Raw genomic sequence first — 12930 nt, forward strand, 5'->3', positions numbered from 1 at the left:
GAGAATAATAGTAAGAATAAGTTTCAGAATTAGGAATGATTCAATTACAAAGTTCCTACCCCAAAGACTTGAATAAGATAAACCCTGCCTTCCCAGGTTTTGTGGGAATGCAGTGGTAGAAAGTTACAAAAGGAGGCTGAGGCAGGAGAACGGCGTGAACCCGGGAGGCGGAGCTTGCCGTGAGCCGAGATCGTGCCACTGCACTCCAGCCTGGGTGACAGAGACTCTGTCTCAAAAGAAAAAAAAAATTGCAAAAGGTGAAGACAGTTAAATAATTTGATGGTATACACAAATGAAAAATACACAACAATGTAAGAGATCAAGAATACCTTTAGGAGAGGGCAGAGAAGGGATCATAGTGAGAAGTCTCTCACTAGAGGAAAATACACTAAGAGTGGAGAAGAATCATCAGAAGAGAAGTCAGTCTGAAGTCCTTTCAGACAGGGTGGAAGGCCAAGGTGAATGCCTACCCAGAATTTTTTCTGCAAGCCCCTTGAGGGTGCCTACCCCGTTCTCTGACCAGCTCAGAATCCCAGAAACACCTTCTAGCCAGTAGAGGGGGCCCCATGAGCCCTCCTCACTCACCAGCTATCAGATTGTATCTCACTTCCTCGAAACACTTGAGGGCAACAAGGGATTTGGGCAGATGAGAGTTCCACTCACTGAAGACTGAGCCAACTCACTAGGGAACTGGTAACTGTAGAGCCTGACAGTTTCCCAGGTCCCTGTGCCCATACAGCTTCAGCTGGTGAGGGCTTGGACTCTAGGCTGCCCTGAAGATCAAGGCTTTGTCTCTCCCAGTCTTCCCATTCCTGGGTTTCTTCCCAAAATGACTACTGTGGGGTCAGTCACAGCACAAGAGCCAGCACGTCTAGAGAGGCTGGGGTGAGAAGGGATTGAGCCTAGCTGTTCTTAGAGGCCTTCTGGGGCCTGTTAAGTATCCTGAGACAGAAATGAGCATTCTAGAGTACACTGACCAAGGTACGTGGTAGGAGGCTGGATCGTGAATATCTTTGCTTCGAAAACCAAGGAATGAGACACCTTAATTTTTTAAAGCTCCTGGTTTTGTAAAGAATAGATTATGATGCATCAGTGTAAGAAAGGAGGCAGGGAAAACAGGCAGAAAGCTGCTACTATCTTCATCTAAGTGAAAGTGGGCACCTGGTAGACTAGAATGTATTTGTAGAATACACCCCATAAGGATATATAACTATTACATATCTGTAAAAAAAATTAGGAATGAGTGGTAATCACCATTCTACTTTCTACTTCTATGAGTTTAAGTTTTTTAGATCCCATATATTAGTGAGATGGGGCAGTAATTGCCTTTTTGTGCCTGACTTATTTCATTTATCATAATATCCAGGTTCATCCATATAGTCACAAATGATAGAATTTCCTTCTTTTTAAAGGCTGAATAGTATTCTATTACATCTATAGGCCTTATTTTCTTTATCCATTCATCTGTTAATGGATACCTAGGTTGATTTCATATCTTGGCTATTGTGAATAGTGCTGCAATGAACATGGGAGTGAAAATCTCTCTGACATACTGATTTCTTCTTGCCAAGTGAAATAAGCCAGACACATAAAGACAAATACCACTTGTATGTGGAATCTAAAAAAGTAAAACTCAGAAGTAGAGAGTAGAACGGTGATTACCAGAGGCTGGGGAATGGGGTGGGGGAAGGAGAGAGGAAGAGGAGAAATTTTGAGCAAAGGGTACAAAGTTTCAGGTAGACAAGAGGAACGAGTTCTGTGATGTATTGCATAGCAATGTAACTGTAGTTAATAATGTATTATATAGTTCAGCATTTCAGAAAGAATAGATTTTAAGTGTTCTCACCACAAAGAAAAAGTAAGTGTTGTGGATTGAGGAGGTTCGAGATGGCTGACTAGAGACATTGGGTGCCAGTTCTTAGAACCAAAATTACAAATAGATAATTACAACCATGTGTGGTGGCTCATGTCTGTAATCCCAGCACTTTGGGAGGCCGAGGCAGGTGGATCACCTGAGGTCAGGAGTTCAAGACCAGCCTGACCAACATGGTGAAACCCCGTCTGTACTAAAAATACAAAAAGTAGCCAGGCGTGGTGGCACACGTCTGTAATCCCAGCTACTCAGGAGGCTGAGGCAGGAGAATCACTTGAACCAGGGAGGCGGAGGTTGCAGCAAGCGAAGATTGTACTCCAGCCCAGGCAATGGGGCAAGACTATACTCCAGCCTGGGCAATGGGGCAAGACTCTGTCTCAAAAACAAACAAAACAAATAGATAATCACAATTCAAATAGAGTATCAGGAGAGAATACTCGAGCCCAACAGTGAACTCATAGGAAGAAGCTGGGGCACAGAAAAAGGAAGAGAGGCCAACTTGGCCAGCAGAGATCAGCTAGGATAGGCTTGCCTTGCCCAGCTGCACCCAACTTCACTACCACCCCTCCATGACTGATCATGAAGCCCGAGCCACTATGCATTCCACAGATCAGCCCATCGCCTGATGCACAAGAAAGTTTCTCCTGGTGAACAAAGATCAAGCATAAAAGCTACTGCAACTGCTGCAGCTAGCTCTAACCTACAAGTGTCATCTACTGGACTAGATGTCAAACTATACAACCCAATATGAAAGCTGCTGACACAAGTAAACAGTGCTTGGGAACCAGATAAGCTTCAAGACCTCACCAACCTGGCTCCACAGGAGACCAAGAGCCTACGCACACACCTAGTAAACCACTACTAAAACCACATTTAGAAAGCCACTGCACTAATACTGTCTATAACCAAGGAATTCATACAGAGTGTCTTTGTCAATGAAAGCACTCAGAAAAGCCAAATGACCCTACTAAACATACATTATAGTCACATTCTCAAGGGAAAAAAATAGTCCCATCTAAACAGTAAATGCAAAAATAAGAAGTGATAGTTTCTTCACATAAGACACTAGTGTACAATTCTTGGCATATGAAAAAACCCAGGGTGTTATGACACCCCTAAAGGATTGTACTAACTCTGTAGCAATGGATCCTAACCAATGGACCCTAACCAAAATGAAAATGTAAAAAATGCCAGATAAATAATTTAAAATATTTTAAAGAAGCTCAGTGAGATCCAAGATAAATCATAAAATCTGTACAAAGAAATCAGAAAATAAATTCAGGATATGAATGAGAAATTCACCAAAGATATTTTTGAGAGAAAAATAAAACAAAACTTCTGGAAGTGAAAATTCATTGAAGTTACAAAATATAGCTGAAAATTTCAACAACAGATTAGACAAAGAAGCGGAAAGAATCTCAGAACTTGAAGGTCTTTCAAATTAATTTAGTCAGACAAAAATAAACAAGATTTAAAAAAATGAACAAAGCCTTCGAAAGGTATGGGACTACATACAATGTCTGAACCTATGAATCATAGGTATTCCTGAGGGAGAAGAAAAAGCAAGAAGTTTTAAAAACCTGTTGTGGTAATAATTGAGAAAAACTTCCCTACTCTGGCAAGAGATCTAGGCATCCTAAGAGGCTTAATGAACTTCAAAAAAATGCATTGCAAGTAGGTCCTCACTATGATATTTATTCATCAGACTAAGTTTAATGCGAAGGAAAAAACCTCCTAAAATCAGTAAAAGAATCTAGTCACCTATGAAGCAAATCCCATCAGACTAACAGCAGACTTCTCAGCAGAAAACTTACAAGCTAGAAGGAACTGGAATTCTATTTTCAAAGGTGTTTTGTTTAAAGAAATAAAAACTGTTAACCCCAAGTTATTGTATCCTTCTACAATAAGCTTTATAAATGAATAAATAAAGTCTTTCTCAGACAAGCAAACAGCGAGGGAATGTGTCACCACTAGACTTGTACTACAGGAAATACTGGAAGGAGTTCTAAACATGGAAATAAAAGGTTGATACTTGCCATCATAAAAACACACAAAAGTATGGAATACACGAGTCTTATAAAGCAATTACACAAAGGAGAAAGAAATCAAATGATAACATGACAGAATTCCATCAAATCACAAAGAAAAGGAACAACAAAAAATCTGCAAAGCAACTAGAAATCAACATTGTAACTGGAAAAAAAGGTCATATATCAATATTAACCTTCAACATACATGGATTAAATGTTCTTCTTAAAAGATATAAATTGGAAGAATAGATTTTAAAACATAAGCCAAATATATGTTGCTTTAAAAAAAAACTAATCTTACTTCACTATAGACTGAAGGTAAAAGGTTAGAAAAAGATTCCACTTTTCCCCCTTTGCTTCACAAAAAGCAAACTGGAGTAGCTATACTTATATTAATTGAAAGAGACGTTCAACCAGCAATAGTTTAAGAAAAGGCAAAGAAGGTTATTATATAATGATAAAAGGATCAATTCAAGAAGATATAACAATCCTAAATATATATAAATCCATATCAGAGTACCTAGATTAATAAAACAAATACTAGACCTAAAGACAGCAAAACAACAATAATAGCGGGAGACTTTGACACCCCACTAACAGCACTAGACAGATCAAGACAGAAAATAAACAAAGGAAGTCTGAATTTAAATTGGACTTTAGACCAAATGAACCTAACACACATTTACAGAACCTTCTACTCAACAACTGCAGAATATACATTCTTTTCATCAGTTCATGGAACATTCCTTGAAATAGACCATATGTTAGGCTACAAAACAAGGCTCAATAAATTTTTTAAAAATTGAAATTGTATCAAGTATCTTCTCAAACTACAGTGAAATAAAACTAGAAATCAATCTCAAGACAAACTCCCAAAACTATGCAAATGCATGGAAATTAAACAACTGCTCCTAAACAATCTTTAGGTCAATGACAAAATTAAGACAGAAATTAAGTTTTTTGAAACTAAAATGGAGACACATCAAAACCTCTGATACAGCAAAATCAGTTTTAAGAAGTTTATAACATTAAATGCTTACATTAAAAAAAAAATACAAATTAACAACCTAACAATGCAACTCAAAGAAAAAGAATAAGAACAAATCAAACCCAAAGCTAGAAGAAAAGTAACAAATCAGAGCAGAAATAGAGACCAAAATAACAATACAAAGGATCAATAGAACTAAAGGTTGGTTACTTTAAAAGATAAACAAGATTGATAGATGCCTAGCTATACTAACTAATTAATGAAGAGAAGATTAAACAAACTCAATCAGAAATGAAGAAGGAAACATTACAACTGATACCACAGAAACACAGAAGATCAGAGACTACTATGGACAACTCTATACTCAAACTAAAAAACGAAGAAGGAATAAATTTCTGGGAACATACAACCTACCAAGATTGAATCAATATAAATCCTGAACAGATCAAAAATAAGGAGTGAATCAGTAATTTTTTAAAAAATTAACAAAAAAAATCCCAGTACCAGATGTATTTTACAACCAAATTGTACAAGACACACAAAAAAGAACCAGTACCAATCCTACTGAAACAGTTGCAGAAAAAAATGTTGAGGAGGGAGTACCTGCTAACTCCTTTTATGAAGCCAGTATCATCCTGATACCAAAGCTCAACAAGGACACAAAAAGACAATTACAGACCAATATCCCTGATGAACATTAGTGTAAAAATCTTCAACAATACCAGAAAACTGAATCCAACAACATATAAAAAAGATAATACACCATGACCAAGTAGGTTTTAATCCAGGAATACAAGGACGGTTCAACACTTACAAATCAATAAATGTGATTCACCACATAAACAGAATTAAAAACAAAACCATATGATCATCTCCATAGATGCATAGAAGCATTTGGTAAGATTCAGCATCCCTTCATTAAAAACCCTCAACAAACTAAGCTTCAAAAGGAACATATGTCAAATTAATAAAAGCCATATATGACAAACCCACAACCCACATTATACTGAATGGGAAAAAGTTGAAAACAGTCTCCCCAAGAACTGAAACAAGACAAGAATGCCGACTTTCGCCACTCCTGTTCAACACAGTACTGACAGTCATAGTCAGAGCAATCAGGCAAGAGAAAGAAATAAAAGGTATCTAAATTGGAAAGGAAGAAGCCAAATTATCTGTTGATAATATGATCTTATATATAGAAAATGCTAAAAGCTCCTTCAAAAGACTCCTAGATTTGATAAATGAATTCATAAAGTTTTAATATTAAAACAAATCAATGTAGAAATATCAGTAGCCTTTCTATACACCATAATGATCAAGCTGAGGACCAAATTAAGAAGGCAATCCATTTACAATAGCGTAAAAAACAAAACAAAACAAAACAAAAAAAACACCTAGGAATGTTCAACCAAAGAGGTGAAAGATCTCCACAAGGAAAACTACAAAAAACTTAAGAAATTATAGATGACACAAGTAATGTTCATGGATCACAAGAATAAATGTCATTGAGATGACCATACTTTCCAATATATCGATTCAATGCAATTCCTATCAAACTCCCAGCGACATGTTTCACAGAATTAGAGAAAACAATCCTAAAATTCTTATGGAACCAAGAAAGAGCCCTAATAGCCAAAACAATCAGAAGCAAAAAGGACAAATTTGTATGCATCACATTACCTGACTTCAAATTATACTACCAGGATATAGTAAACAAAACAGCATGGTACTAGTACAAAAATAAACATATAGATCAATGTAACAGAATAGAGAGACCAGAAATAAAAATATATATCTACAGCTAGCTGATCTTCCACAAAGTCAATAAAAACATACACTGGGAAAAGGGCAGTCTGTTCAATAAATGGTGCTGGGAAAGCTGGCCAGCCACATGCAGGAGAATAAAACTGGACCCTGTCTCTCACCATATCCAAAAGCTAACTCAAGATGGAATAAAGATTTAAATGTAAGACCCAAAACTGTAAAAATCCTAGAAGAAAATCTAAGGAAAACTTTTCTGAACATTGGCCTTGGCAAAGAATTCATGACTAAGACCTCAAAAGCAAATGCAAGAAAAACAAAAATAAACCAATGTGATTTAATTAAAAAGTGTCTACACAGCAGAAGAAGTAATCAAGTTAACAGATATCCTGCAGGATAGGAGAAAATATTTGCAAAGTACACATTCAAAGGGCTAATATCCAGAACCTACAAGGAACTCAGTTTAAACAAAATAATCCCATTAAAAAATAGAGAAAGAACATGAGCAGACATTTTTTAAAAGAAGACATACAAATAGTCAAGAAGCATTAAAAAAATGCTCATTACCACTAGGCAGAGAAATGCAAATTAAAGCCTCTGTCAAAAAACCCAAATGTTCGCAAAGATTCAGAGAAAATAGAACACTTGTACACTGTTGGTATGAAAGTAAATTAGTAAAAAAATCTATGAAAATATTAGATTTCTCAAAGAACTAAAAATAGAACTACCATTTGATCTAGCAATCTCACTACTGGGTATCTACTCTAAGAAAAAAAAAAAAATCAAAGATACCAGCACTCCTGTGCTTATTGCAGCAGTATTCACAATAGCAAAGATATGGAATCAGCATAAGCGTCTATTAATGGATGGTTGGATAAATGTGGTGTGTGTGTATACACATGAAGAGTATTCATAAAAAACAATGTATTTTTCAGCAATATGGATAGAAGTGGAGGCCATTATCTTAAGTGAAATAAGTCCGACACAGGATAATACCACATGTTCTCACTTATAAGTCAGAGCTAAATAATGTGTACACATGTACATATACAATGGAATAATAGACATTGGAGACCCAGAAGGGTGGGAAGGTAGGAGGGAATTGAGGGATGGAGAATTCCTTTAATAGATACAATGCAGACGATTCAGGTGATGGCTCCACCAAAAGCCCAGACTTTACCACTACACAATATATCCATGTAACAAAATGGAATGCAAAGTATGTATTGAGTCAATATAATATTTCTATTAATTTGGCAAATATTTGAAAGAATTTTTATTGATAGTTGGAAGGAAAAAGACAATATCACAGTGGATGACTTTTTTTACAGCCTTTTAGAGGATCAATTTGACTATAAACTTTAGATTATATCTTTTTGTCTAGGAGTCCTACTTTAAGACTGTCTTCTACAGAAATATTTATGGATATGCACAATATGATATGGACATTTATCAAAGTATTGCTTAATGTTTTTAAAAAAGCCTGGAAGCCTAGATTTCTGTCAACAGGAAAAGGTTAAATATAAACCATGACGTATCCATACAAAGGTATATGGCAAAAGAATAATTACTCGATGTGATCCCAGAAAAATGATTAAGGATCTGGAGAAGAAGAACTTATCGTGGATTATCTTGGTGGAGGTGGGGTGGCTAATACAATTGCACGATATCCTCCTAACGTAGGAGCAGAGGGAGATGAGGCACAGACACCCAGAGGAAAAGACATAGCAGGTGGCAATGAGGCCACAGAGGTGGAGATGAGAGTCATGAGGCCACAACCCAAGAAATACTGGCAGCCTCCATAGCTGGAAGAGACCATAACAGATCTTCCCCCTAGAGCCTTTCTACCAACACCTTGATTTCAGTTATTTGATGTATTAGTCTGTTCTCACACTGCTAATAAAGACATACCCAAGACTGGGTGATTTATAAAGAAAAACAAGTTTGATGGACTCACAGTTCCACATGGCTGGGGAGGCCTCACAATCATGGCGGAAGGTGAAGCGGGAGCAAAGACACGACTTACATGCTGGGAGGCGAGAGGGCACGTGCAGGGGAACGCCCCTTTATAAAACCATCAGGTCTCTGGAGACTTATTCACTATCATGAGAACAGCGAAGGAAAGACCCACCCCATGAATCAGTTACCTCCCATCAGGCCCCTCCCATGACACATGGGAATTACAGGAGCTACAATTCAAGATGAGATTTGGGTGGGGACACAGCCAAACCATATCATTTGGCCTCTCAAAGAGCTGTTTTGTTGGTTTTTGTTGGTTTTTTTGTTTTTGTTTTTGTTTGTTGTTTTTTTTTTGAGATGGAGTCTTGTTCTGTCACCAGGCTGGAGTGCGGTGGCACGATCTCGGCTTGCTGCAAGCTCCGCCTCCCAGGTTGAAGCAATTCTCCTGCCTCAGCCTCCCGAGTAGCTGGGGCTACAGGTACATGCCACCACGCCCGGCTAATTTTTGTAGTTTTAGTAGAGATGGGGTTTCACCATGTTGGCCAGGATGGTCTCCATCTCTTGACCTCGTGATCTGCCTGCCTCAGCCTCCCAAAGTGCTGGGATTACAGGTGTGAGCCATCGTGCCCAGATTTGTTTTAAGCTATCCAGTTTGTCATACAATTGGTTAGCAGTGGCCCTAGGAAACTACTGCAGCACACAACCTTCATTGCAAGACTCAGCATCAATTTATAGGCCCAGGATACTGAATGCTAATGCTGTCACACACAGGAGAAATGATGTTATGGGAGGATAGAAGGGAAGAGAGATACCTACCATGACAAGAAGTCAGTAGGTAACTGATTGGAAAACTAAGAAATAGCAGGAAATATGAATCATTTATGACCATAGAAACAAATATCAGAAGTAGCCCCCAAGAGTAGAGCAGACCTCAAGAGCTGGCCTGGAGGATTGATGGTTTGCATTACAAGTTCTGTTTCTGTGACTCTTTGGGGCTTGCATACATGCACAGGTATTTCTTTGATAAAACTAAACTTAGTACTAGAATGTGTGTTTTACTTTCTCAGTGTGAAAATCTCCATAGGGCCACCGACACAAAAACTACAGATGCCTATTAATTCACCTGTTAATAGATAACCTCAATATCAGTTATTTAACAAAAGCACAAAGTCCAGAAGCAGACACCAGTGTGTGAGAACCTGCAGGAAAAGCAGATAATCCAGTTTATAGTAACCTATTTTTCTGTAGGAGATTGGTCAGGGTGGTGGGAGAAATTGTAGGAAAAACGCAAACCTTGGAAGGCAGTGGGGTGCGGGGGGGTTGCAAAGCTTCAGCTAAGAATGAGTTGAAGGCAGTGGTTCTTACCCCAGGGCAAAGGGTAAGAAGTAGGTACAAAAGAATGCAGGGGAGTTTATATTAATAGCTTGTTTATCATGTCTCCAGAAACACGGCCTTTCATCACCCATGTGCAGGGGTGGGGCATGACCATGTGAATTGCCCACAAGTGTGTTGACTCGAGGCCTTTGTCATTAAATCTGTTCTAAATAAATGCCCGCAATGCCACCCTGTCAGGGCCACAGCTGCTAACTCTTTACAGCATCCTCCTCCGTGTCTGGGCAGCCCGGTCCCCTAGCCTGCTCTTTTGCTGGATATCTGTGTCTGAGTACATTTTTTCATCCATCATTCGGCCAGGGTCTGTGGATTAGACCTGGCATTTTTCAATAAATTGTACTGGAAGAAGTAGTTGGGAAGAGCTTTTAATTTCTTGCATACCATAAATTGAAGAAAATGTCAGTAGGAGGCAACTCTACTCTGGACCTAGTGAAACCAGTGCTCATCGAGCAACCTGTCCATTACCAACATAAAGTAGTGTACACACCTGCTTCTTCTAGCATCTCTGGTTCTTCTTGGTTTAGATCTTGGCATCCCTGGACCTGTACATTCCCTGAAATAAACAGTGATGATGAGATATGAAAATACCCCAGACTGAAAATGGGCCACAATGATAAAGGCTCTCAGTAGAACCAACTCTATGGCAAACTTGAGAGTGAAGAGACTGGAGGAATCGGAACGCACAGTTTATATTTATTTAAGAGATGGAGTCTCGCTCTGTCACCCACGCTAGAGTGCAGTGGTACCATCTTGGCTCACTGCAACCTTTGCCTCCCGAGTTCAAGAGATTCTCCTGCCTCAGCCTCCTGAGTAGCTGGGATTACAGGCACACACCACCAGGCCCAGCTGATTTTTGTATTTTTAGTAGAGATGGGGTTTCACCATGTTGGCCAGGCTGGTCTTGAACTCCTGACCTCAGATGATCTGCCCGCCTTGGCCTCCCAAAGTGCTGGGATTATACACATGAGCCACTCTGCCCAGCCATAAGTTATTATTTAATAAATACTGGAAGAACTAGATGGAAAGAGCTTAAACTTTTTTATGTACCATAAATTCAAGAAATTTCAGTGTAGGCAGCAAACGTGGACCAATGAAACGAGTGCTCCATCAAGCAACCTGTCAATTATCGACAAAGTAATGTACACACCTGTTTCTTCTTCTGGTTCCTCTGGTTCTTCTTGGTTTGGATCTTGGCATCCCTGGGTCTGCATGTTCCCTGAAATAAACAGTGACGATGAGATATGAAAGTACCCCAGACTGAAAATGGGCCAGCAGGAACAGAAGTCCCCAGTGGAACCACCTTTTTCTATGGCAAATGGGATTGAAGTGACTGGAAGAATCAGAATGCCTAGTTTATATTTCTTATTTATTTTTTGAGACAGAGTCTCACTCTGTCGCCCAGGCTGGAGTGCAGTGGTGCAATCTCGGCTCACTGCAATCTCCACCTTCCGGGTTCAAATGATTTTCCTGCCTCAGCCTCCCGAGTAGCTGAGATTACAGGCACCCACCACGCCTGGCTAGTTTTTGTGTTTTTAGTAGAGATGGGGTTTCACCATGTTGGCCAGGCTGGTCTCGAACTCTTCACCTCAAATGATCCGCCTGCCTTAGCCTCCCAAGGTGCTGGGATTACAGGCCTGAGCGTTTGTGCCTGACTGTAAGTTATTATTTAATAAGAAATACTGGAAGAACTAGATGGAAAGAGTTTTTAATTTTTTTATGTACTATAAATTCAAGAAATTTCAGCGTAGGCAGCAAATGTGTACCAATGAAACGAGTGCTCCATCAAGCAACCTGTTGATTACTGACGTAAAGTAGTATATACACCTGTTTCTTCTTCTAGCTCCTCTGGTTCTTTTTGGTTTGGATCTTGGCATCCCTGGGTCTGCACGTTCCCTGAAATCAACAGGGATGATGAGATATGTAAGTACCCCAGACTGAAAATGTGCCAGCAATAACAGAAGCCCCCAGTAGAACCAACTTTTTCTATGGTAAATGGGATTGAAGAGACTGGAGCAATCAGCATGCCCAGTTTACAGTAAGGTATTATTTAATAAGCAATACTGAAAGAATTAGTTGGAAAGTTTTTAATTTTTTATGCACTATAAACTCAAGAAATTTCAGAGTAGGCAGCGGATGTGGACCAGTGAAACGAGTGCTCCATCAAGCAACCTGTCCGTTATGAACTTAAAGTAGTGGTACACACCTGCTGCTGCTTCGAGCATCTCCACGTCTTCTTGGGTTGGACCTTGGAGCTCCTGGGTCTGCACATTCCCTGAAACAAACAGTGATGATGACATGTGAAAATAACCCAGACTGAAAATGGACCAGCAATAATGGAGGCTCTCAGTAGAACCAACTCCTTCTTTGACAAACTGGAGGTTGAAGGTCTGATTCCTCCAGTTTTCTCAAGCTCCATTAGCCCAACTGAAGATGCAGTGTGCACTCGGGAAAGTCCACAGCACACGCTAAGCACATTCCTGCCTGAGGTCCTTGGCTCCAGCCCTCCCTGCTGTGTGGATCCCCAGATATCTGCTTAGTTCACTCTCAAGGCTCTGCTCAAATCTCACTTCCACAATAGTGCCTGATAAGCCTGATTATGACTACCACCTATATCTTTAATCACATACCTTAGCCTCTCCCCATCTGCCTTATCCTCCATTTGCACTTGTCACGTTTCAACACACCATGTGATTTATGTATTATGTCTATTGCCCGTCTAGGGAGATGGCTAGTCTGTTCATGGATTCATCCCAAATGTGTAGAACAGTACCCCACACAGAGAAGCTGCTCTAATATCTTCGGAATAAAATACCATAGGAATAAAAGCACCAAGAATTGGGTTCAAACCAAGTCCCTCAATTTGCTGCACCATCACCACTCTGAATGTCCCCCTTCCTCGTGAGCTAGAAGACTTCGTCTATGACTCA

The 12930-nt window shown here is 39.4% G+C and overlaps 1 protein-coding gene across 1 annotated transcript in view; it reads right to left on the minus strand.

Moving 5' to 3' along the window:
- The window catches only part of NLRP13 (NLR family pyrin domain containing 13), a 51093-nt gene that overhangs the window by 24099 nt on the left and 14064 nt on the right, over positions 1-12930 (minus strand). Inside the window, exons 3-6 of the mRNA XM_065534965.2 lie at positions 12207-12275; positions 11828-11896; positions 11151-11219; positions 10491-10556 (exon numbers count right to left, since the gene is read on the minus strand). Coding sequence (XP_065391037.1) covers positions 10491-10556; positions 11151-11219; positions 11828-11896; positions 12207-12275 — 273 coding nt within the window. The remainder of the gene's footprint in view (positions 1-10490; positions 10557-11150; positions 11220-11827; positions 11897-12206; positions 12276-12930) is intronic.

The sequence above is a fragment of the Macaca fascicularis genome, chromosome 19 (genome assembly GCF_037993035.2).
Source record: "Macaca fascicularis isolate 582-1 chromosome 19, T2T-MFA8v1.1".
NCBI classification, from domain to species: Eukaryota; Metazoa; Chordata; class Mammalia; order Primates; family Cercopithecidae; genus Macaca; species Macaca fascicularis.